This window comes from Cololabis saira, chromosome 6 (genome assembly GCF_033807715.1).
Source record: "Cololabis saira isolate AMF1-May2022 chromosome 6, fColSai1.1, whole genome shotgun sequence".
NCBI lineage: Eukaryota > Metazoa > Chordata > Actinopteri > Beloniformes > Belonidae > Cololabis > Cololabis saira.
Window position 1 is genome coordinate 42,258,188 of NC_084592.1, and position 25,933 is coordinate 42,284,120.

At 40.6% G+C, this 25,933-nt stretch overlaps 1 protein-coding gene across 2 annotated transcripts in view; it reads right to left on the minus strand.

The window, feature by feature from the left end:
* The window catches only part of il1rapl1a (interleukin 1 receptor accessory protein-like 1a), a 458,044-nt gene that overhangs the window by 183,571 nt on the left and 248,540 nt on the right, over window positions 1-25,933 (minus strand). For both annotated transcript variants that reach the window (XM_061724618.1, XM_061724617.1), the window contains exons 4-5: window positions 7,966-8,152; window positions 5,750-5,903 (exon numbers count right to left, since the gene is read on the minus strand). In XM_061724618.1, coding sequence (XP_061580602.1) covers window positions 5,750-5,903; window positions 7,966-8,152 — 341 coding nt within the window. The remainder of the gene's footprint in view (window positions 1-5,749; window positions 5,904-7,965; window positions 8,153-25,933) is intronic.

A 25,933-nucleotide genomic window follows, 5' to 3' on the forward strand; every position in this document is an offset into this window, starting at 1 on the left:
AAGTTGATAAAGGCAGAAATTCAAACTGACAGCTCGACTATGTCCTGCCTGGAAGGGTTCCCAGGACCAAGTTTCTTTTTTTCCTGAAAAGAACCAGGGCAGCAGGGCTCATGTTTGTAAAATAACACTCTCTGGACCGACCAAGCCTGTCAGTCATGTCTCACCTCTCTGGAGAAGACGACTGCACACCTGAAGACCTGAGCTCCTGACAGAACAAAGCAGGCAGAATCATATGAGACTGATTTACACTGGTAGATAGCTGTTAAATTATGGCCTGTACTTTTTTTTGTACCGGTACTGCATGTTTGGTTTCATTTTTGCTAAACTGATGGAACAAAGAAGACAGAATTAAGTGGGTTTGACGGCGGATTCGACTATCAGCTGGTTTTTATGTGATGTTCTGCAGCTTTACCTGGACGTCAGCTTTGGAGATTGACAGCGACGGGGTGGTAAGACCATCTTAGCTCGAATAAGAAAGAAAATAAAACATGTACAGGTACTGCACCTGTCTGCTGCAGGTCCTCATTTTTTAATTTAACCGTTTATTTATATATACATATACACACATATATATATATATATATATATATATATATATATATATATATATATATATATATATATATATATATATATATTTATATATATATTATTTTCTATCTCGATTTAGCTTCAGTCTCTTGTTCCAAAGTTTCTGCTGTTTCTACAATAAAATGTAGAAATGCATTGTTACATCCTTCCAACTGAACCCGTGGCATTTGTTTCTGCTCTTTCATGTAATGCGACAGGGTACAACAATGACTGTGGTTTAGTTAACTTACCACCTCGCTGGCTCAGCTCTCTTTTATTTATCTGACTATTTATAATAAAAAAGTGATCTGTCAGTGAGCCCCACTCCTCAAAACGTAGATGAGTATCAGCTGCTCAGGGACCAGAACTCAGATGTTGTACATATTCCTTAAACCTATTATGAAAAACACGCTTTATCTTGGTTTAACATATATAAAGTGGTCTCCCCTCAGCCTGCCAACTCAGAGAAGGAGGAAAGCAACCAAATTCTGCAGTGTCTGTACAGCCGACCGGATGATCCATCCAGTGTGATGTGGATCTACGAGCCGTTCAGATTCTGTTCCCTTTCATTATGTAACGAAAATGCGAATTTTCATAGGTTGGCCTCCGATGCGTAAAACCACACCCACAACTAACTCCGCCGGCCGGCGCTTCCGCCATTTTTTCGTAGCGGTGTATCACGTCATTCAGGCAGCCAATCAGCACAGTGCCTCATTATCATAGCCCCGCCCACTCAGAATCCCGCATAGATAATGAGGTTAGAGAATGGGAAGATAAATACATGGCTCAGAGGCTGAATTTCTAATTTATTTAGCAAAAACAATCAAAAGCTTGTTTTTAAGACATTCAAGGCCTGTTTAAAATAGGTATTAGATGCCATAATAGGTCCCCTTTAAGCCATTTATACAAAAGTGTGCCCCTGAAAAACGTCCCTCCTCCACTCTAGTTGCAGTCCAGGTAAAGCCTTGTTTTCACCTTGCACACATATACTGTACATTTACAGAGACATACACACCTGCTCACTGACTTACATGCTCAGTTTTAGAGACCTGGAATGGTTGCTGTTTGTGTCTCTGCCTGTTCCTGTTTCTGTTTGTTTGTTCTCTCTCTTACAGATTCCAAAGGCTTGTGTGCCCGTTATTTGTTTTCCTGTGTTTTTCTCATTTCAGACTTGCAGCAGAGGCTCATATATACTGTATGTTAAAAAAAATGATGGTGTGTAGTAGGGCTGTGCGATGTATCGATTTTAAATCTAAATCGGATTTATTAATCACAATCGATGTTAAAGAAAGGACAATCGGAAAATCGATTTTCCTTCTTCGCAGCTGGCTGCATTACAGACAGAGCCCGTCTAGTCATCTTTGTTTGGTCAAGAAAATTGTAAATGTTGTCACTTTACTAAACTCAAAGAGGATTTACAGTATCTTTCAATTGCACTTCATTCCCAATAGGGAAATTTGTTTGCTATTTTTCTTTAAAAATAAAGATAAAATATTTGAAACAATTTATTCCATTGTCTTTTGTAGTTTTACCAAAAAAAAATCGAAATCGGAATCGAAAATCGGGTTTTCAGAGAAAAAAAAAATCTGGATTTTATTTTTGTCCAAAATCGCCCAGCCCTAGTGTGTAGATCGGTTTTCATGCACTGCTTTTGCATTTTAGTCTTAATTTTTGTTAAATATGTAATAGCTGTGTAATGCGTCACATTTGCTGTACTTTTTAGGCTGTATTTAACACATTTTTTGATATCTTTTATTGATCATCTCCCAATGCATTAAACCTTGGAAAATGTAAAAACCTTTTCAGTTGACTCCATAACTCGCCCTTCTTTTCTCCTCCGTCCTAATTTGCCTCTACCTCTCTGTCTCTCTCACCTTCAGCAGCTCTTTGTTATTACTCATGTAGAGTTGTATATTTGCAGCACGGTAAAGTTTTTACGAGCGTCATTATTACAGAACGCTGAGGTCACGGTGACAGGCTCGCAAACAAACAGACAGGACAGCGAGGCGACTACAGCGTCCAGCCAACATGGGATCCACTTGACAAATGTGCAGAACTACTTATACAACACAGTGTTAGACGTTAAATCATAATGATACTATCATTCAACACCTTCTATGTAAAGAAGGTCACCAACTACGACTGTATAATTATAATGACCTACATCATAGACAAGTTAATTATCTCTGATTGAACTGTTCAGGTATCAGGCGGCGAAATGAGTTTAATTTCTCACAAAGTCAAAGCTCAGAACCGGGGAGGGGGGGGATTATTCTCTGACCTGGACCTTGTTTCTGGAAAGCTGCAAGCATCATAAAATATGCAAAATTCACAAAACAGATACGGGGATGGATGGACCGGTGGCCGAGGAGGGAAGATGGAACAACGATATTTGGAGTGGTGGCACCAAACCCAAACCCTTCAAGTCCTCGTGAAGGTCCCAGTGAAAGTTTCATTTATGTCACTGAAATGATCCCTCTTCCACGATGGCAAGGCTGAGTATAACGTTTTAATCTCATCCAACCACAAACCCTGCTCAAGTTCAGATACGGATCATGCCGATCACGTCGGCTCACATCCCTGACCAGTCAAAGAAAATGTAGTTCTGGTTTCTTGTGATCATTTAGGGAGAAAAGCACACTAAAACCCAAACGCTCAGTATGAGCCGTAGTAACGGGTGAAGCCATGCGCATCCATCCAAATCATTAGGTTTACTGGAAAACCTTAAAAAAAACAGATTGTGTCTTTTCACAGGTTTCCATACATTGCTGCTGCATCTGAGCCGTCTCCGAAGTCTCCATGTTGGCTCCTGTGGCCTTCAAGGCCCCGTCTTGGTTAGAAATGCCTTTTTTTCTTTTCTTTTTTCTTAGAAACGTGCCTCTCTGAGGGGCACGGTGGCGCAGCTATGGAGCTAAAACAGTCTCATAATTCGCAAATGCACACACCGTTTCACAAATGCACAGGACAAAATTCGCAAATGCACAAAACAATTCACACGTGCGTAGGACAAGATATACAAATGTATTTTTGATGCACACACAAATATAAACTGATTTACAAACGTTTTTTTGTCTGTGAGCTGTGCTGGATTTGTGTGTGAGTTTTGAGACTCCCCTGACGTGACTCGATCCACAAATACGTTTTTTTTTAACACAGAAGGATCTGCAACCAATCAGATGTCTTCCTTTGTTTCAGCCAATCATAAGAGCGCACCCCACGTGGGGGACGATTTACTCGTAAACCAAGGAACCAGGAGCACTGGGTGATGAAAATGGGAAAAATCGGGGATGAAAAAAAAAAAAAAAAAAGAAACATGCATCTATGGTCATAAACAAGGCGTTACATCATAATGGAGATAAATAACAGACGAAAAGCCTGTTTTGGGCACTTTGAGCCAGAGTAACAAAAAAACCCACAATGTTGTAATAAAAATATACAGTATCGTATATTATACGATTATATATATCGAGGTCACAGAAACGCCAGCGAATCTTCACGTTAACAACCCTCCTACCTTCTGAAGAACGGTTTAAGTTATTGTCTTTTCCATGCAACCAAATGGACTGAATCAAAAGGGATCAAACCCTGAACCACAAAAGAGGAAACGAGGAAGAGGAAAGAGGAACACTGGCAGCCGGATGTCAAACTGATGGAAACTTGCAGGCAGCAGAGTGTGAGTTCAGCTGAAGGTCGCCAGTCTGAGGACGAGGTTTCGTCTCGACGTATAAGAATCAGAATCAGCTTTATTGGCCAAGTATGAGCGTGCCAGACAGGGAATAGAGGGAATGCGCATTACGTCACAGTTGCGACTTCGCGCTTTGCATTAATGGGCGTGGCCTAATGGCTCAACAGCGCCCCCTAGAAAACTTTGTGCCTCAAGCACACTACGGTTTGACGTACATGCATGAAAATCAGTACACACTTGTATCATGTCGCAACTTAAAGAAAAGTCTCTTGGCGCCATGGCCGAAACCGAACAGGAAGTCGGCCATTTTGAATTAATCGTGTAATCTATGCAATCTATGCCATAACTTTTGGTATGACATACAGAGTCGTGGGTGGTGTCATCGGACTTGGTTTTGACTCCTTCACCTTAATTGGTGCAAATTAGCCCTGCTCTTTCTTCTAATTGGTCGATATGTGATAGTTCCTATTTTCTGCCATAACTTTTGAATGGTTTGACATAAAGACTCGTGGGTGGTGTCATCGGACTCGGTTTTGAGTCCTTGACCTTTATTGGTGAAAAATTGCACGTGCGAGGGCCCGTTCATCGCTGTTTGCAGCTTTAATTATTATTAGTATTGCACAGTTTGATTACTCTGAGACTCTATGAGTGATGAGAGTTCATCAGAGCAGCAGCTTGGGGGAAGAAACTGTCTGAGTCTGGAGGTTTTGGTGTACAGTGCCCTGTAGCGCCGTCCAGAGGGGAGGAGTTCAAACAGACTGTGACTGTATGACATGCAAAGCAGTGCACTCTGGAAGCTCTTGGCCAACTTCCATCCACACCTGACGAGCATCCCAGAGCGGACGGATGACTGACGCATCGTTACCGAGTACAATTCAAGCACGGTTTTATTGTTTGGTTCTTATAAAGTAGTGTTGGTGAGCGCAGCACAGGAAGTACCAAACAAATCAATCATAACAGAATACACTTAGCCGGGTAAGGGAACTATCTACTTAATCAAAGCGAATCTGAGCGGTGGATCAGGCAGAGCGGAGAAGCTTCCAGGCGGGAACACGTGGATGCACTTATTTACGGGCCGGCCCTGCAACTGTACACGGTAAAGAAAGTACGGGAGTGAGAAACGGCTAGAAACAAAAAGTAAATCTCCTGACCTTGCTTGTGGCTCCTTAGCTCCCTGTGTGAAGGGGTTTAGCCTATGGCCTTAAATATTTCAGCGCTGCTTGGTCGACTGGAAAGTGCTGAGCTAGAGGAAGGGATGGAGTCCAGGCCACAGCGTTCAACTTCCCCCAGCAATTAACACAGCAGCGGGGCATCATGGTGGTGCTCAGCGGCGTGTCTGCACGTGGACGTGTGCATATGTTTGTTGCAACCCCATTCTCCTCGTACAAGTGTCAGCTGCTCGGTCTTACGGCATCAACTGTTCTCAGGATAATGTGTAAAATGCCCCTCCAGACATTCAGAAACACACACACACACTTCTCAGCTTTCTCTTACCGGTAACTGTGAGTTCAGTCGTCCTTCGGACAACAAATCCTCCAAATTGGACTTCGCAAGTGTAATTTCCAATATCATCTTCCTTTACTTCTTGAATGGACAGGATGTCTCTCTTCTGGATGATGCTGGCTCGCCACTGCTTCGGACGGCACTCCTGTATATCAGAGAAGCACAGGCGAGTCAAAACTAAATAAGAAAAGCCTATATACCGTATATATATATATATATATATATATATATATATATATATATATATATATATATATATATATATATATATACATACATACATACATACAGTTTAAAAATACTCCTGTAGAAGTTGAAGTATCAACTCAAGTAAAGTTTTTTACTCAAGTAAAAGTATAAAAGTACTGGTTTCAAAACTACTTAAAGTATAAAAGTAAAAGTAATGTAAGGGGGAAAAAAGCCATTAAGGACAAAAGCCATTGAAAATGAATGCATCTTAGTATAATGCAAATATATTAAAGAAGCATATATGTGTACTATTGAGCATTAACATGTGTTTCAGAGAGCAGGAGATATGATGACTAGTTGCCTATAAGCATGGTAATGGTGCAAAAAGTCAAACTTGTTATCATTTATCCTAACCTTTATTGGAATGTACATCCAAGTTTAGTTGCAGGAATCTGAGGGAACGGATGTAAGAACAAAACTGGACAAGAACATCTGAAACAACCACAACCAAATTCACTCTATCCGGATGGAGCAATTTAACTGGATAGTTTTTTTTAAAGGCCAAAATGAAATAGAGTAACGAGGCTGTTTTTAAAATGTAAGGAGTAAAAAGTACAGATAATTGCGTGAAAATGTAAGGAGTAAAAGTAAAAAGTCGTCTGAAAAATAATTACTCCAGTGAAGTATAGATAACCAAAATGTCTACTTAAGTAAGGTATAATATAATATATATATATATATATATATATATATATATATATATATATATATATATATATATATATATATATATATATATATATGTTTTACTTATTTGTGAATAATAAGCAGATAAAAAATGTATTGTGAATTGCACATGACCAGAAGTAAAATATCGTTGTGAAAGTTTTTCTCTTTCTCACAATAAATTTACATAAATGTGATTTCAAATCTTCTGAGCTGGACACAAAAGCTTTAAAACCATCACAGAGTGTTGAAAGGGTAGATTAACTGGTGGGGCCTCAATGCAGTTTGCCACCATGTGACATAATAAATTCATACAATAAAATGACGAGACTATGACATTATCCTATTTATCTTATCAAGATTTATTGCGCTGAATTTGATATTCTCCATCCAGTATTCTACCGAGGCCACGAGGACGGACAATTTTATTTACAGCAGCCTCTCCTGGCTAGATTAGTGTGCTTGTTCTGGATCTGTGTATATGTGTGAGATATGAGTGTCCGGGCACAACCAGCGACTCTGTGACACGATCCTCCCTACGGCTCCTTAGCGCTCTGGCAGGGACGGCGATGGCTTGGATTCTATTCCATCGTTGCTCCCGGCAACCGTCGAATTCAATCACAGGGGCTCCACAGTGGTCCAAATAACTCCGGGTCCCAGCACTCCCAGTCATTACCCAGATCGTAATTGAATTCCAGAAAAACGTAGAGGTCGACCCCGGCCAGCTAATCTACTGCTGATCTGCCTCTGATTAGTCTGGCCTGGGTCCTTGATCTGGGGGCACTTTGTTGTCCACGGGCCATGCTTGACCCAGGAAAGGCCAGAACCCAGGTGAGAGAGGAGGGGTGCGCTCTGAATAAAGATTATGGCACAGGAACATTTGGAGGGCATCCACTTTGTCCACAGGGCACACAGACAGACATCGCACAGTTTTCCCCTCTGATAGAAGTTTTGTGCTGATTATGAAAGTCATTGCTGTGGCGGCTCTCTGCGCAGTCCTCGTCCTGACTGGAAGACTTCCTCAGCAGTGGGGAACGCTGCAAATAAAGCTTAAGTAATTGCCTCCATACATAATCTGCCTAAGTGATCTGGAACTGCATTTCCAACAAGACTTTTAAACGTAAACGGCCAAGAAATTAGATGGAAGCAAACCAGCGAACTATTGAAAAACACAAAGATAGATGCCCTCTTTACTACTTTTACCTCAACACACAAAAAGTCACATATACAAATTAAACACAACAATAGTTGTAACAATTCATCGACGAGCGTTCTCAGCCAGTGAGGCCCACCTTGTACCATGTGATGTCCAGCTCTTTGCCAGGTTCAGCGTAGTCGTCGATGTCGGGACAGAGGATTTCTTTGCTCTTACTGAGCTCAGCCTTCTCGGTTCTTCTCATGTTGGAATTGTAACAAAGGTTCGTGTCGTTTTCAGCCACCGTCAGAGACATGGACACCTTCATGCAGTACGTGGAGTTCCTGTTGGAAGAGAAAAACACAAGCGGTGTGCCATTAAAACCCAACGGTCCTTATCTGAGGTAAAAAACTACAACTCAAATCAATTCAATTGTATTTATATAGTGTCTATTACAACAGAAGTTGTCCCTAGTTGCTCTCCAGAGACCAGAACATGACCCCTCAGCAATTATTACATAAACATAAGCAATGGCAGGTAAAAACTCCCCCTAGTGGAAGAAAAACTACATTATATAGAAAAAAAACTGAATATGGCAATTTCCATACAAATATTTCCCAAACAACACAATTGTTTCCTCACTTGTAAAGAGACAGAACCAACCAAAACAACAAAAGCAATCTCTCTCATTCTTTGGTTGGCCTCTTAAAGCTCAGGCCCTCCACCCGAGAGCTGGGAGCTTATTTCTGCTGTTCCTAGGACTGCAGTCTTCTGGACCAAGATCTGTGAGGTAGCTCCTGGGATGCTGGAGCCACTCTCCCACCTCACTGCTGCTTTCTTCAGGACTTTGTTGACCACCTCAATGACTGTTTGGTTACCAGCAACCTGGAAGCTTAAGGGTTCTACGCAGTATTTCTGCTGTTCCTAGGACTGTCCTCTTCTGGACCAAGTCTTTGATCTAGCTCCTGGGATAGGGGAGCCACTCTCCCACCTCAAAGGTCACAATTCAGAGTGCTGTTGCCTTCACCTTCCATATCGTTCCTACTTCTTCCTTCAGGACTCTCTTGGGAATGCCACATCTATCACTACTGCTTCCTTCAGGACTTAGTATTTTCCAGCTTCTTGTGTTAATTCTTCTTGCTGTCTCTTGGGAATGCCACATCTATCATTACTGCTTTCTTTAGGACTTTGTTGAGCACCACAATGACTGGTTGGTCACCTATCAGCAACCTGGGAGCTTAAAGGTTATACACAGTATTTCTGCTGTTCCTAGGACTGCAGTCTTCTGGAACAAGTCTTTGATGTAGCTCCTGGGATGGTGGAGACACTCTCCCACCTCAAAGGTCACAATTCAGAGCGCTTTGATTAGTACTGGAAACTGTTGCCTTCATCTTCCACATCGTTCCCACTTCTTCCTTCAGGACTCTCTTGGGAATGCCACATCTATCACTTCTCCTCTCTTCTGGACTTTGTTGAGCACCACAATGACTGGTTGGTCACCTACCAGCAACCTGGGAGCTTAAAGGTTCTACGCAGTATTTCTGCTGTTCCTAGGACTGTCCTCTCTTGGATGGAGATCTCTAATGTAGCTCCTGGGATGCTGGAGCCACTATCCAACCTCAAAGGTCACAATTCAGAAAGCTGTTGCCTTCACCTTCCACATTGTTCCTACTTGTTCCTTCAGGACTCTCTTGGGAATGCAACATCTATCACTACTGCTTCCTTCAGGACTTAGTATTTTCCAGCTTCTTGTGTTAATTCTTCTTGCTGTCTCTTGGGAATGCCACATCTATCACTACTCCTCTCTTCTGGACTTTGTTGAGCACCACAGTGATTGGTTGGTCACCTACCAGCGACCTGGGGGCTCGAGGGTTCTGCACAGTATTTCTGCGCTCTTCTGGACCAAGATCTCTGATGTTCTTCCTGGGATCTGCTGGAGCCCCGCTCCCAGCTCGGTGTGGCCCAACCACTGCCGTCGTCATCTTTCACATTTTCTTCATCTCTTCCATCAACCCGGAGTACTTCTCCAGTTTCTCGTTAAATCGGTCTGGATCTGGAAGTCCCGATGGATCTTTGCTCCTTTGTTCTCCACCACCCGTGGAGACATCTCCACTTTGACTTTGAGACTTCCAACTAGAGTTGTCCTGACCAGGATTTTTTAACTCCCGATCTGATCCCGATCATTTGAGTATGAGTATCTGCCGATCCCGATTTTTCCCGATCCGATAACTTATTTTGGCTCCCGATAGTTTTCCGATACTTTTTCCCGATCAGGTACATTTTGGCAATAAATTAAAAAAAAAAAGAAAAAGAGGACTAAAACTAAATTATCCCATGTTTCTTTTATTGTCCATTGGAGAACAACATGAACATGTATTTCAACAAAGCTTATCAGCACTGCTTCCACAAAATGTAAAAACATGAAATTGTAAACTAAAACAAAAAGTTCAGAATAGTGCAATAACAAAAATAAATACATTTAACTTCAAAAGAGGTAGTTGAATGACATCCAGTCAAACTCACAAACACAAGAAAATTAAAATACTTTTTGGCTTAACCTTAGTGCAACATTCTGAATGGATGAAATGAATAGCAGCAGCTTAATGCAACATAAACATATATAACATTTCACAATTCAAACATGTAAACCATGTTAGTTTCGCTTACTTCGTCACTTCCGCCCGCCGGCCGGAAGTGACGTTAAATGCAAATAAAACAATTTAATATATATTAAAAACATTAATAACTAGGTATGTCCCGATACTTTTTTGGCCGATACTGATGTTTTGAAAATGCCGTTATCAGGCCCGATCGATCGGGCGGCCGATCGATCGGGACAACACTACTTCCAACCCATACTAAGTGAGATGTTCCTATACAACACAACCGCTACCTGGTTATGGCATTCCATGTATGCTTAGCCTGTACCCTACTATGCTAGCTTGTCTTCAGAGCATCTTTGCACATCTGAAGCTGGGGTAATCTCTGATGTGGTGTATAAATACATATAAATCTATAGCTGGATAGATATAGATATAAAAACACATTCAATGTACACTTTCCCTCTGCTTTCCAAGCTTTTTCTGTATTTGTGAGTCCAGCAGTAATGACAAATTCAGCAGCTTTACAGAGTCAATGATGAAACACTTCTTACCATTATTGGATTTATGGGGTGATTAAGGGAATACTAATCAGAGAAGAGACAAATACAGAGATGGTCTCACAAGGAAAGGAAACCGCTTTGTCATCACAATGAGTCAGTCCTCACTGCCCCCGCCCCCCCACCACCTCCAGAGGCATTCATTTCCCAGCAACATTCTACCATCCAACAGTAACGTTCCTCCTCCTTTGCTGTTAAAGTTGTGGGCGTTGTGTCACCTCCCCAGCGGTGAGGGCATTCCCTACTGGGTGTTTATTTATTTGTTTATTAGGATCCCCATTAGCTACTACCTAAGTAGCAGCTATTCTTCCTGGGGTCCATACACATAAAAAGAAAATAAAATACATAATATACAATATACAATATACAATACACGATATGCAAAGGTGTAAGCCACAGAAGGCTTGCCAAGTTGCTATGCAAAGATTTCCCCAAGATTTTCAAGCTCTATTACAGGAATTGATTGCTGATCAACTTCATATGGGTTAGTTAAGTCAGGGATTGATCGGATTTAGTCCTGCCGCTAGACTTGTAGTCTAGGCCACCTAAACCGAGACTCTCTGGTCACTACCAAGACCAGACAGTATCAAGACCAAGACTAGTTCAGCTCAAGACCGAGACCAAAACAAGCCTAGTAATGTCCTGATCCTGCGTGAGTTGTAGAATATCATCTCCATCCTGGTTCTAGTTTCCATATGAGCTTGTTTTCAACTGCAGCACAATAACACAGAGAAGTGGATGATGATGTTGAACTCACTATAAATGTTTCCATCCATCAGCTGAGATCAGATATGTGTGGCGACTAGGGATGGGCGGTATGGACTAAAAAATGTATCACGATAATTTCTGGCATTTATCCCAATAACGATAAAAAAAATACCAATACAAAAAGTGTAATCAACGGGAATTTATCTTTCTTTCTTTCTTTCTTTCTTTCTTTCTTTCTTTCAGGCTCATTTCTTTCTTTCTTTCTTTCTTTCTTTCTTTCTTTCTTTCTTTCTTTCTTTCTTTCTTTCTTTCTTTCTTTCTTTCTTTCTTTCTTTCTTTCTTTCTTTCTTTCTCTTCTTTCTTTCTTTCTTTCTTTCTTTCTTTCTTTCTTTCTTTCTTTCTTTCTCTTTCTTTCTTTCTTTCTCATTTCCTCAATTTATCGTTTTTACCGTGAGATGACAATTCTTACCATGGGGAATTTTTTTGACGGTATATCGTGAACGGTAAAATATCGCCCATTCCTAGTGGCGACTGCACTAATAATAATAATAATGACTTGGATTTATATAGCGCCCTTCTGCCGTTCTAGGCACCCAGAGCGCTTTACAGAAATCATTATTCATCCATACACATTCTCTCTGGTGGTGGTAAGCTACATTGTAGCCACAGCTGCCCTGGGGCAGACTGACGGAAGCGTGGCTGCCATATCGCGCCAAACGGCCCCTCCGACCACCACCAACATTCATACACATTCATACACATTCACACGGGGCAAGGTGGGTAAGGTGTCTTGCCCAAGGACACCACGACAGCAAACTGGGACAGAGCGGGATTCGAACCGCCGACCTTCCGATCATTGGACGACCCGCTCTACCACCTGAGCTACTGCCGCTATTTCTACACTATTGGAGGATTGACTCCAGTGCTTTTAAGGATTGACGCGACTACTAACTAGTCCCAAAGTCCTCTAGCAGAATAACCAGCTCCAACACCCCCCCTCCACCTCAGAAAATTCTAATAAATAGACCTAATGGTCAATCAATCACAACGATATGCAAATATTATTCAGATATTTATTCAAACAAGGCTGTTATAAACCCAAAACTGTAATTAAATACAGACACATGCAAATGCACCAAAGCATTAAATCAAATGCAAAATACAATTAGTTTACAATTAACAAGAGGAAGAACTGCTGATCACCAGATTCTGTCACCTTGGTGCAACGGCATCTCAGTTATCCGAGTCCGAAACCTGGAGAGACCCAGAGACCCGAGACCGAGACCGAGACGAGACCAGGACCACTAAAAAGTGGTCTTGAGACCAAGACCGGTCTCAAGAACCAAGTCTACCTGACACTCATACTGGACCTTGTTATTGAGGATGAAATTTGTTTTTCTTAATGAATACTTTTGTTTGTCTGTAAAACAGTTTTAAGATAATGATTAATAAAAAAAAGAACCAGAATAACTTAAATTAAGGGTCAATCAGTTCTAGAAAGGGCAAGTTTTAGGCGATACGTGGAACGGAGCAGCCATAAGAGGGTCAATCAAGCCGGAGCCCATGTTTAGTTCTTAGTTGTGGGTTAACGGTTAGTTTCAGAGTATTTGGAAATGTAGGAGAGGTATGGAGATGGAGGGGATTTGTGAAGTCGAAGGGGACTGGGGATCAAGACTAAGCTCATGAAAGGCTTGGATATGGAGAAGTCAGCCGCTGGTGTTGCTGGGAGATGTGACCACATTGTCAAAGAGGGTGAGAAGTTAACGTAGGGGAGTCTAAACGGTGAAACGGCAGAATTCTGGTTGCTCTGGAGATCGTAACTTTGTGCCATAAAGAAAATTATCGCAATTCACAAAGTCTGAAGGTAATGAAAACACTGATTAGATCAGGGGTCTTCAACCTTTTTTAGCTCAGGGACCCTTGGATGAGAGAAAAACAGAGCAGGGACCCCCGCTTGGAATTCTTATTTTTTTTCCCTTTTTTTTAATGTGTCAAGTTTTAACCCTGGCTTCTAATAACTTTTGAATGTGTTTTATTCTGCTTATATCACCTTATTAACCAGTTCCTGACTGGGTTATTAGCTACACGTGTTTATGGTTGATGAAACTTTGGCCTCGTCAGACGTGGAAGGAGTAACGTTAGGCCGAGCTGTAACGTTACAATCTCCAGCTTTAGGCTTCGTTATTGTCACTAATTTATCCATCAGGTCTAACTAGCGTTAAATAGGAAATAGCCAAGTCAATTTTGCAACAAATTTTCTTTCCTTAAACAGCTAGCTAGCTCGTTTTTCCGCTCCAAAGTTGACATTAGTCACATGACTCACGTCAGGAGGATCGTTTATGCAGAGTTGTAGACTAAATACTAGGAATGGGTGATATTTTACCGTTCACGATAAACCGTCAAAAAAATTCCCCACGGTAAGAAATTTGTCATCTCGCGGTAAAAATTATAAATTCCGGTTGATGATGTTTTTGTGTAAAACTGATTTATGGTTCTGCGTTAAATCCACGCACAACGTACGTGAAGGAAGGAAGGAAGGAAGGAAGGAAGGAAGGAAGGAAGGAAGGAAGGAAGGAAGGAAGGAAGGAAGGAAGGAAGGAAGGAAGGAAGGAAGGAAGGAAGGAAGGAAGGAAGGAAGGAAGAACGAAAGAACAAATCAATTCCCTTTGAAGAAAGAAAGAAAGAAAGAAAGAAAGAAAGAAAGAAAGAAAGAAACAAAAGAAAGAAAGAAAGAAAGAAAGAAAGAAAGAAAGAAAGAAAGAAAGAAAGAAAGAAAGAAAGAAAGGACGGACGAACATGGCGGATCTGAGTCATTCCAGTTTTGCAGTACAGGTGGACTCATTTAATTGTTTTTTATTAATTCAATTGAATTGGTGTAGTTTAGTAGCATTTAGTATCTTTTAGAGCAGTGTTTTGAGGGCTATATTTATAGTTACAAAGATGGAGTTGAATTGGTATTTTTTTTATCGTCATTTTTATCGTTATCGGGATAGATGCCAGAAATTATCGTGATACATTTTTTAGTCCATACCGCCCATCCCTACTAAATAGTTATTGTCAAAAGTAGATTATTATCGCCTGTTAATGGAGTTTTCTCAATCATTATATATATATATATATATATATATATATATATATATATATATATATATATATATATATATATATATATATATATATACACATATATATATTGTTTTTTTTTCTTTGTTTTTTTTATATATTTTTAAGTATCTATTAAAAATGTTATTATTTTTTATTATTTATATATTTTTAATTTAAATTATTTTATTTTTTTTAACTCACAAATTATTTTGGTTAAAATTGCCTTTATTTCTATTTAAGTTGGAGGACCCCATACAGTACCTCCGCGGCCCCCCTAGGGGTCGCGGGCCCCCGGTTGAAGACCCCTGGATTAGAGGGTCACCACCAGCAGCCGGGTTTGCATCACGAGAATCCTAACCCTAAAACCCCACAGGGATATTAACATAGGTGTGAATGCGTTTCTGCCCTCCATTACCCGCCCGATCCCTCAGTGATTGGACTGGGTCGGAGAGCAGCCGTATGAGCCTTCATTTAATGTCGTTAGATTACATTCACCACCAGCCAGATGCTCCCGCTCACAGTAAATGACACAGTATGATCTACTTAGGGTTAGGTTATGGAAGCAATAAGAGAGCTCACCCCTCTCATATAAACACCTATGACCCTCTGGGACCATAAAATATAGACTTACACACACACGGAAACACACTCCCACAGACACACACACTCCCGCTGACAAGACGTTGGGTGGAAAAGTGCTTGGCTCTTGCAGTGGGAGGAGCAGAAGAAGAATAGCTACCTCCACTGAGCAGAGAAGATGCCATACACCAGCACATAGAAGATGACTAAAAGGGCATCTGAAAATGTTGTAGGAAGAAAAACAAGATGCAACATATTGCTACAGAGAATTGCACTGCTACTGATGGAATCTAACATTATTGACTCAGTAGCTCCTATCTAGAGGGACTCGAGTGGGAGGTTGTGATGCTGTAGGCTTACAGAGTACATTTGGACAATATATTTGTTGAGGGAACAAACAGAGCCGAGCAAACACACACTAACAGAGAAATGACAGGAGAAACCAATATAAAACGTCTTGCTTGGGAGTATGGTGCCAGTATGTGTTGCTGTGAGGGTTTCAGTGTGAGTCTGCACTGGAACTCAACTCCCGTTTCCAATAAGAAGAAGTCCCAGAGTTCACGACGAGCCTCAAACGGTGGCAACGATAAAAAGCACCTGATAAGTAAACGAGCCCAGACGAGATCCGGGTTTTGATGTTGGATTTATCCAACATCTTTATATTAGGAATGGGCAATATTTTACCGTTCACGCAACCCAGTCTCACATAAAAACGTACCCTGCCTACGTTGGTCCAAAGTGCAAAAACGTAGAGGGGTTACAATATTAGCCCTTGAAATGTATAACTGTTACATTTTGAAATGTATAACTGTTACATTTTTCTGCCTATTCATTTTGCATCAAAATATTGTTTTTATTCACAGCACCTCCAACAACCAAAATGTAACTTTTTCACATTTTTAAAACGTTACCGTTTTACATTATTCTGACGAGATCTGAAAAAACGTTGCAACCACGAGCAAGCAAGTGATTATGTAAATTCACTGAGTGAATATTATGAAAGTAAAATATATATATTTCTATGCACTATAATCACTTGCTTGCTCGTGGTTGCAACGTTTTTTCAGATCTCGTCAGAATAATGTAAAACGGTAACGTTTTAAAAATGTGAAAAAGTTACATTTTGGTTGTTGGAGGTGCTGTGAATAAAATCAATATTTTGATGCTTCCTCGTTGTTGGGAATTATTTTCAGATCTCGTGATTATGTAAATTCACTGAGTGAATATTATGAAAGTAAAATATATATATTTCTATGCAGAAACTAACTCAAAATATTGATTTCTTTCACTCAAAAATGAAAAATGTCCACCATGTTTGTTGCTGTCACGGCCAGAATCTTAAAAGTCACGTGACTTGGACGCAAAACGAATAGGCAGAAAAATGTAACAGTTATACATTTCAAAATGTAACAGTTATACATTTCAAGGGCTAATATTGTAACCCCCTCTACGTTTTTATGTGAGACTGGGTTGGTTCACGATATACCGTCAAAAAAAATGTGTCATCTTGCGGTAAAAACGATAAATTCCCGTTGATGACGTTTTTGTGTAAAGCTGATTTATGGTTCTGAAGGAAGGAAGGAAGGAAGGAAGGAAGGAAGGAAAGAAAAAAAGAAAGATATGAGCCCGAATGAAAGAAAGAAAGAAAGAAAGAAAGAAAGAAAGAAAGAAAGAAAGAAAGAAAGAAAGAAAGAAAGAAAGAAAGAAAGAAAGAAAGAAAGAAAGAAAGAAAGAAAGAAAGAAAGAAAGAAAGAAAGAAAGAAAGAAAGAAAGAAAGAAAGAAAGAAAGAAAAATTGATTCCCCTCGATGAGGTGTTTGTGTAACAAACATGATCTGATTCATTCCAGTTTTGCAGTACAGGTGTAACTCATTTAATTGGTTAATTGGTTTTTATTAATTCAATTTAATTGGTGTAGTTTAGTAGCATTTAGTATCTTTTAGAGCAGTGATTTGGCTCCAAAGACTGAATGTGGTGATAGATTTATAGTTACAAAGGTGGAGTTGAATTGGTATTTTTTTTATCGTCATTTCTATCGTTATTGGGATAAATGCCAGAAATTATCGTGATACATTTTTTTGTCCATACCGCCCATCCCTAGTTTATATATAATATATAATAAGCTGGGAGAGGGGCTCCAGCAGATCCCAGGAAGAACATCAGAGATAATTATATATAATATTTATAATAAATACCAACTTAAGTCCTGGTTGTGATCAAGTCAACGTTTCGAGTGTGGTTTTAGGATTCTGCAATTAAAACTAACTGCTACAGACAAACAAAAAGTGATGTCTTAAATAAAGTCAGACTCTTCTGCTTTAGGATATAAAATATAAATGTTCTGTGTGCAGCAACAGCCAGCAGCTGCTCCATGTTATTAGCTTATTACATTTATATTTATGCCCATTTAATGTTTTTTTTTTTTTACATCTATTAATGAAGTCTCTTTACATTTTTTGTATTCATCTTATTTTTATTTCTTAAAAGTTACTGGGTAAAATAAATTCATAAATTCAAGGATTTGCATAAAAGCATGTTATATGATAAATATGTATAATTTCTTTTTAGGATTATCAGGTTAATTCTGAAATGACAGCTTTATGATTTCAGCAGTTTTAAGGTGAAGAGAAGCAGACTCTGCCCCAAACACTGTAGAATTAGAAATATAAATATCTTCTGTTTTGTGAAGGCTTACAGCAATGCATCACCACCGACTCGCTAACTTTTCCACTTAGTTGTGTAAGTGACAAACGGCTCGCTCACGGTTCGGCCTTCCTCAAAGAAATGCATCATCCCTTGATGCCACAACTTGCAAAACCTTTGCAGATAAACTGCAGAGATCGTAATAACAAGAAGAAGAAGAACCGTGTTAATGTTGTGACTGCAGATGTTTTAACGGCGAATGCGAAGCCTCTTGGGACAAAAGAGGAGCTCATGAGAAAAGGAACCCACCTGTGAACGAATGAGGAAAAATATATAGAATATTAATAAGTTACTTATGAAATTCATTATGTTCTTTCTCTCCTCATTTGCATTTTTACCCTTTTACATATTTATTTGCTACTTCCACCGAGAAAGAAGACATCCTTATGTGTCAAGATAATCATTTAGCCAGTCAGGGGGGATGGTGGATTTTATCATTAGGGACAGATAATTTGTGCTGATTACAAATAATATAATATATTACAAATAATAGCACTGACCAAAACACCTGCAGAAATACTGCAGGAATGACATAGCAGCAGTTAAATGCAGCCTTCTGTAAGCTTTAAATATCCACTGGGCTTACATCAAATACATCAAAACACAACAATAAAAAACAGTCTTATGAACTTATCAATATGACTCTGTCCTTCACAGGATAAGTAAAATGGATCACTGCAAAAACTCACAATCTTAACAAGAATATTTGTCTTATTTCTAGTTAAAATGTCTAATTTTAGTAAAAAAAATCTCATTACACTTAAAACAAGACTCATCACTGGAAAAAACAACAATTTTCACCTGTTTCAAGTAGATTTTCACTTAAAATAAGTAGAAAAATCTGCCAGTGGAACAAGATTTTTTTTGCTTGCAATGAGAAGATAAATCTTGTCCCACTGGCAGATTTTCCTACTTATTTCAAGTGAAAATTTACTTGAAAAAGGTGAAAATTGTCACATTTTTCTGGGGGGATTCACAGGGGGGATGATTTTGACGGTTTTTATTTCAGGGGGGGATGCCATCCCCCCTCATCCACCCTCAACTCCAGTACTGCATTTAGCTGACACTAAAAAGTGGTCTTGAGACCAAGACCGGTCTGGAGAAACACAAGTACCTGGAGCTCATACTGGACCGTTGTCATTGAGGATGACATTTGTTTTTCTTAATAAATACTTTCTTTGTCTGTAAAACAGTTTTTAAGATAAAGATTAGTAAAAATAAAAAAAAACACCAGAATAACTAAAATAAAGGGACATTAATCAGTTCTAGAAAGGCCAAGTTTTAGGCGACACGTGGAACACAACTGTAATAATGCAAACCCAGATGAACTGGACGGTACGGACCAGCCATAAGAGGGTCAATCAGACCGGAGCCAGTTCTTAGTTCTCAGTTGTGGGTTAACGGTTAGTTTAGAGTATTGGGAAATGTAGGAGAGGTATGGAGATGGAGGGGATTTGAGCTCATGAGAAAAGGAATCAACCTGTGAATGAATAAGGGAAATTATATAGAATATTAATAAGTTACCTATGGAATTCATTATATAGAGGGAATGCACATGACGTCACAGATGCAACTTCACAGCGGGTTACGCCCAATGAGTGTCAGAAAGACTGAGTGTCAGAAAGACTGAGTGTCAGCGTAAACTTTCAGTTTGAGCAACTGGAAAACATCTAAAATGGGAAAGAGCTGTTGTGCGATCGACTGTACTCATAGATTTAGCAAGAAATCGGAGTTATCGTTTTACAGACTGACGAAAAATAAGCTTAAGAGAAACAAATGGATCGCTGCAATTCACAGAAACAACTGGATTCCAGACACTGAAACGTGGATTTGGGTTCCCGTTTTATATCAGGTAATGTTGGATTTTTGGGTAGCTAACGTTAAACGGTCAAATCATAAAGTTCGGTATCCTCATCAGTTTTTTTTTTTATAATTTTTATTTTGTCTTTTTCAAGTTACACAAAAAGGAAAGAGAAAAAAAAATTATAATAAAAATAAAAAATGATAGTAACAATCATAACATAACTTCCTGGGGGAGATGTAATATTTTGCCATTCTTTTCTTCCCCTTCTTTAAGGGCATGGGATTTGACCTTAAATGTAGACCATTTTTGCCACTTTTGAGCAAAATCCCTTCCTCTAATTCTCAAACAAAAAGTAAATTTTTCCATGGCGTATATTCCTTCAACAATGTCGAGCCATTGTCTCAGTCCTGGGGGATCGCTGGTGTCCTCATCATTTTAATTTCGCCAACAAATCCTGCCTTGAAGTCGGACCAAGCGTCAAGACTTTTGTATGCCTTCAAGCTTTGCTTCGTGTATTTTCCCGTCGTAGAAATTAAGTACATATAAATATCAGGAAACTGGATTTGTGGCCAAATATTAATGTCCATGGACCACTGGTTCTTGGTAACTGTACCAAATATTAATGTCCATGGACCACTGGTTCTTGGTAACTGTACCAAATATTAATGTCCATGGACCACTGGTTCTTGGTAACTGTACCAAATATTAATGTCCATGGACCACTGGTTCTTGGTAACTGTACCAAATATTAATGTCCATGGACCACTGGTTCTTGGTAACTGTACCAAATATTAATGTCCATGGACCACTGGTTCTTGGTAACTGTACCAAATATTAATGTCCATGGACCACTGGTTCTTGGTAACTGTACCAAATATTAATGTCCATGGACCACTGGTTCTTGGGGTAACTGTACGGGTCACTGTCAAGTCCAACTGACTTTAATTTAAGCCCATAATCAGCTGTTTTCCCGTCTTCTCCACAGTTTTCCCTACTAGTTGCAGCCACTCAGTGACGTCAATGCATACCCTCTATTCTTTCTCCTCTCATTTACATTTTTACCCTTTTATGTATTTATTTGCTCCTTCCATCAAGAAAGAAAATGTCCTCATGTGTCATGGTAATAATAATAATAATAATACATTTTATTTGCTGGCGCCTTTCAAGTCACCCAAGGTCACCTTACAAAGAATAAAAGCATAAAATAACAGGTGATCATTTAGCCTTCATTTCTGGTTTGCGGTTCCCCCGAACCCTCCAAGGAGAAGCGACGCAGGCCGTGCCAGTAACTCCTCTCACCGTATAAAACGAAGGCTTTAGGTTCTACCTTTAATTCGTCGCCCATCTGCACATGTGCATGTTGGCAGATGGAGAAATTCAATAGCGTCATGCGGCGGAGATCAGAGATGACATGTCACAGTGAGGAACTCGGCCAATAAAGGTCCACGGGGAGCAAATGGGAAACATCCCAACATCTTCCGCGCGGTAAATATCCGCAGCGGGCGGCCGGCAGCATGGCTGCGAGGCGTCGATAGCTGTCCCTGACTGAAGGGAAAGCAGGCGGTGGATGTAACGCCCCCGTGGACGTGCAGGCCCTGGACACTCGTTCACCTCCCTCACCTTCTCCGTGAGAACAGCTGTCCGGGGTATTAGTCAGCAGCTGCACGATTCCTCCAACATGCAGGACGGCGTAACCGTAGGAAGGAAACGCACGTGGTTTCACCCACTCCAGGACACTGACTCATTATTGGAAGTGTTATAAAAGAAGCTCTCAGCTGTAACACTGAGGGGCTGTGACAGTGACTGAGTGAGGAGGAGAGTGGGACAGATTGATGGATCGGAAGAAATGTTACAGACCTAATGTGCAATGATGTGCTGAAGGGAGGAGAAGCAGCAAAAGAGCAAAGGAATAAAAGACAGACTCCAAAAGAGCACACGGAGATTACTATGTAAATGAAGTCACCTTCACATAAAAACTTCCAATTACACTCGGATTTCCAGGCAGAGCGGGACAAAGATGGCTCTTCATGCACCGAACCCACTCACGTTACACACTTAGTGAATCAGAGAGCCGTCGAAGCCGTCGCTGCTTCGGAGAGAAAGCCAGACCTCGGGAACGTTTAACTCACATTTATGGCCGACACACTGCAGTAGCTCAGAACTACAGCAAATACACGCCAGGTAAATAAACACGCTCACTCTGGAGCTCGGAGGATACTGACTCAGAGCTGATGTGCTGGAGAAGATGATCACGCCTTGTTCTCCAGTGCATGCAGTATCAACAGCATGCACCTTTTTTTTTTCTTTTTTTATATTTTTATCCAGATTTTTTTCCCCATTATATCACCCAGTGCTCCTACCTAAGTGACAGTCCTTGGCATTGCCATCCTCTACCAACCACGGGAGGTCCCTGAACTGAGCTCAGGGGCCGGATTCACAAAACATTCTTAAAGAAAAAAAATCTTGTGTCATTTTTTTCTTAAGTTCAGTCTTAGGAAGAAAAAAGAGAAGAAGTCGTATTCTCCAAAAAAGTTCTAAGTATTTTCTTAACTTTCTTCTTAAGTTTCTTCTTAAGAAAAAACTTAAGAATAAATGGTATTCTTGAAATAAAAGTTCTCAAATTTGTTTTCCCCAATAGTATTTTTTTTCACACATTAATCTCATCCACCATAACCTTGAAAAGTTCCTGCATCTCTTTTTCTCCTTCTCCATGTTTAGTGAGTGACTGACGGTTAAGACCAAACTACCTGTATAAATGTTGTTTGTTGGCGCGTGCAATGCAATTACATATTTTAAGAAGTTCTTAAGTAGGAAAAATAAGAAATTCGTAAGAAATGACAGTTCTTAAGAAGGTTCTTAAGAAAATATTGAGGAAATGCACTTAAGAACTTTCTTATGAACTTCTTAATTTTAGATCTTAAGACATTTCTTAAGATTATTCTTAAGATATTGGTGAATCTGGCCCCGGGTCTCCTCCTTAACCTGAGGAGTGAGCAGGCCGCTTCTTTTCACCAGACAGGGCGGGGTTTCTCCGGCCGGACGTAGCGCGTGGAAGGATCACGTTATTCCGGCCAGATCCTCCCCACCCCATCTGTTCCCCGGTTGGCCAGAGGGGGCATGTGTAGCCCAGGACTGTGTGCAGGTTTTTGTGAGAGTAACTCACATTAGCTACCCAAGGGAACACGGGGAGAACATACAAACTCCACACAGAAAGGCCCTTTCGCCAACCCCACCCAGGGTGTGGGCGCTGAAGTCATGAAATAACTTGTTTTTCATATTATGAGAACTACACATGCAACGCGTGGCATTTAATTAATACAATAATTAGTTCATACATTTAAATGTTTGCAATGTATTGACCTGATGATTCTAATTTTGACTGATTTTTATCTTTTTTTAAGGACTGTAATTGATAGTAGACATCTTATTTTAGTTCTCTCTCTAGCATCTCAGTTTTACAATAATACATTGATTATAAATGACTTTTACATTTTTCATAAAACTGAAATGTGGTTACTGTGCCGAGGTATCAAATAAATAAAATGTGGGGACGTAAAAACGTAAGGATGTAAGATTTTAGATGTACAATCTCCATTTCTGTGTAAATGCCACTATTTTATCACGTAACATAAGTGTATAATCTACTTGATCAAACTGCTCCTAGAATCCATCTGTAAAATTTGTTTGAAAGAAGAGATATGGAAAGGAAAATTACAGTTGTATTAGACTGACAGGCTACCGTTATAATATGAACCGTTTATATATATATATATATATATATATATATATATATATATATATATATATATATACAAAATGAATAATGATCTCTGTAAAGCGCTCTGGGTACCTTGAAGGGCACCCAGAGCGCCATTATAAATAAACCAAACCATTATAAATAAAAGATAATATTATAAGATATAATATATATATAAAATAATATTCTGCATGACATTGTTCATGTACGAGAGACAACTGACTCACACTAAAAAGACAAGTTTAGAAACTGCACATACAGTCTCCAACAGCACAAACGACAAACTGCAGCCTGACAGCTGACATCAGACTGTTGTGGATCTCTAAAAGTAAAAATGTAGTTATTTATTATTTATGCTTTTGTGACCTGCTTACATTTCTTACACTTTACTAGCTTTTGGTCTTCCGAAGTCAGTAAAGTTCCACATCAAAAACATGTGCAACGATAACAAAAATATTCAGGTTTTTAAAAACCCGAATATGAGCAAATTCAGGTTATTCAAAGGGGTTATTGGTGATTACATGGCCGTGCAAATTCGGGTTATTGCCAATATTCGGGTTTTAAAAGGGTTATTGACTGCATGTAAACGCAGTCAGTGTCTAACTCAGCTCGTTCACTCTGTGGTCCAAAACCCTTCTTTCCTGGAAGCTCCAAATCTGATCCCAGAGCTATAAAACTTATTTCCCTCCGACTTCCAGACCATCCTTCATCCTCCTCCGCACCACCATTTCCTCCTCGCTTTCTGAGGCGCCTAAACAAAAGTCTCCATCAGCCACCTGCAGACGCAGATCCTCCAGCATCTGCACATCGGAGGGTAATTACAAAACTTCTCCCGGTCCTCTCAGTCCTGTACGTCAGAGAGGCGCCGTGGTGGAGTAATTAGCACTGACACCTGCTAGCGAGACGCTGGCATGTTCTCCCCGCGGTCACGAGTTCCCTCCAGGTGGTCCGACGTCCTCCCACGGTCCAGATGCATGTTAGGCGGGATGGTGATGTAGTTCTGGGTCTAGTTTCTGTGTGGCCCTGTGACGACCTGTCGAGGGTTTAACCTCGTCAGACGGTTGTGAACATCCCGCCGCTACCTCACCAGCCTCTCTGAGATTTGGGAGAATCACTCAAATCAAACTATATTTGTTTAGCACTTTTCATACAAATAATAAATGCAACGCAAAGCGCTTTACATAAAATATAAAAACTTAATAATGCCCCCCACACACACAGACAGATGCAACACACTACAGTTCACACAAGTTTATGGCTGAGCTCTGAGGATCCAGGTGAGGAAACGGTATCAGGGAGCCGTCCACGCCTTTCCTCTTTTCTCCCTTCCTTCCTTCTTTCCTCCTGCTCTCTCCTTCCTTCTTTCCTTGTTTTCTCCTTTCCTTCCTTCCTTCCTCCCATTGTCCCTTCCTTATTTCCTTCCTTCCTTCCTTCCTTCCTTCCTCCCTCCCTTCCTCCCTCCCTTCCTTCCTTCCTCCCTCCCTTATTTCCTTCCTTCCTTCCTTCCTTCCTTCCTTCCCTCCCTCCCTTCCTTCTGCTCTCTCCTTCCTTCTTCCCTTCCTCCTTCCTTCCTTCTTTCCTTGTTTCCTCCCTCCCTCCCTCCCTCCCTCCCTCCCTCCCTTCCTTCCTTCCTTCCTTCCTTCCTTCCTTCCTTCCTTCCTTCCTTCCTTCCTTCCTTCCTTCCTTCCTTCCTTCCTTCCTTCCTTCCTTCCTTCCTTCCTTCCTTCCTTCCTTCCTTCCTTCCTTCCTCCCTCCCTCCCTCCCTCCCTCCCTCCCTCCCTCCCTCCCTCCCTCCCTCCCTCCCTCCCTCCCTCCCTCCCTCCCTCCCTCCCTCCCTTCCTTCCTTCCTTCCTTCCTTCCTTCCTTCCTTCCTCCCTCCCTTATTTCCTTCCTTCCTTCCTTCCTTCCTTCCTTCCTTTCTTCCTTCTTTCCTCCTGCTCTCTCCTTCCTTCTTCCCTTCCTTTTTTCTCGCTTCCTTCCTTCCTTCCTCCCTTCCTCCCTTCTTTTCTCCCTTCCTTCCATCCTTCTTTTCTTCCTTCCTTCCTTCCTTCTTTCTTTCCTTCTTTCCTCCCTTCCTTCTTTCCTCCCTTCTTCTCTTCCTCCTTCCTTGACCCGAGCCAATTTATAAAGGTGAGTCTTGAGCTTTTAAAAGCATCAACAGTCTCTGCGGCCCTGAGGTTTTTCCGGCAGGCTGTTCCACAGACGTGGGCCGTAGTAATGAAATGATGCCTCACCGTGGGTTATGGTTCTAACTTTGGGAATGATTAAAAGGCCGGGGCCGGACGACCTCAGGATCTGCCAGGGTTTATA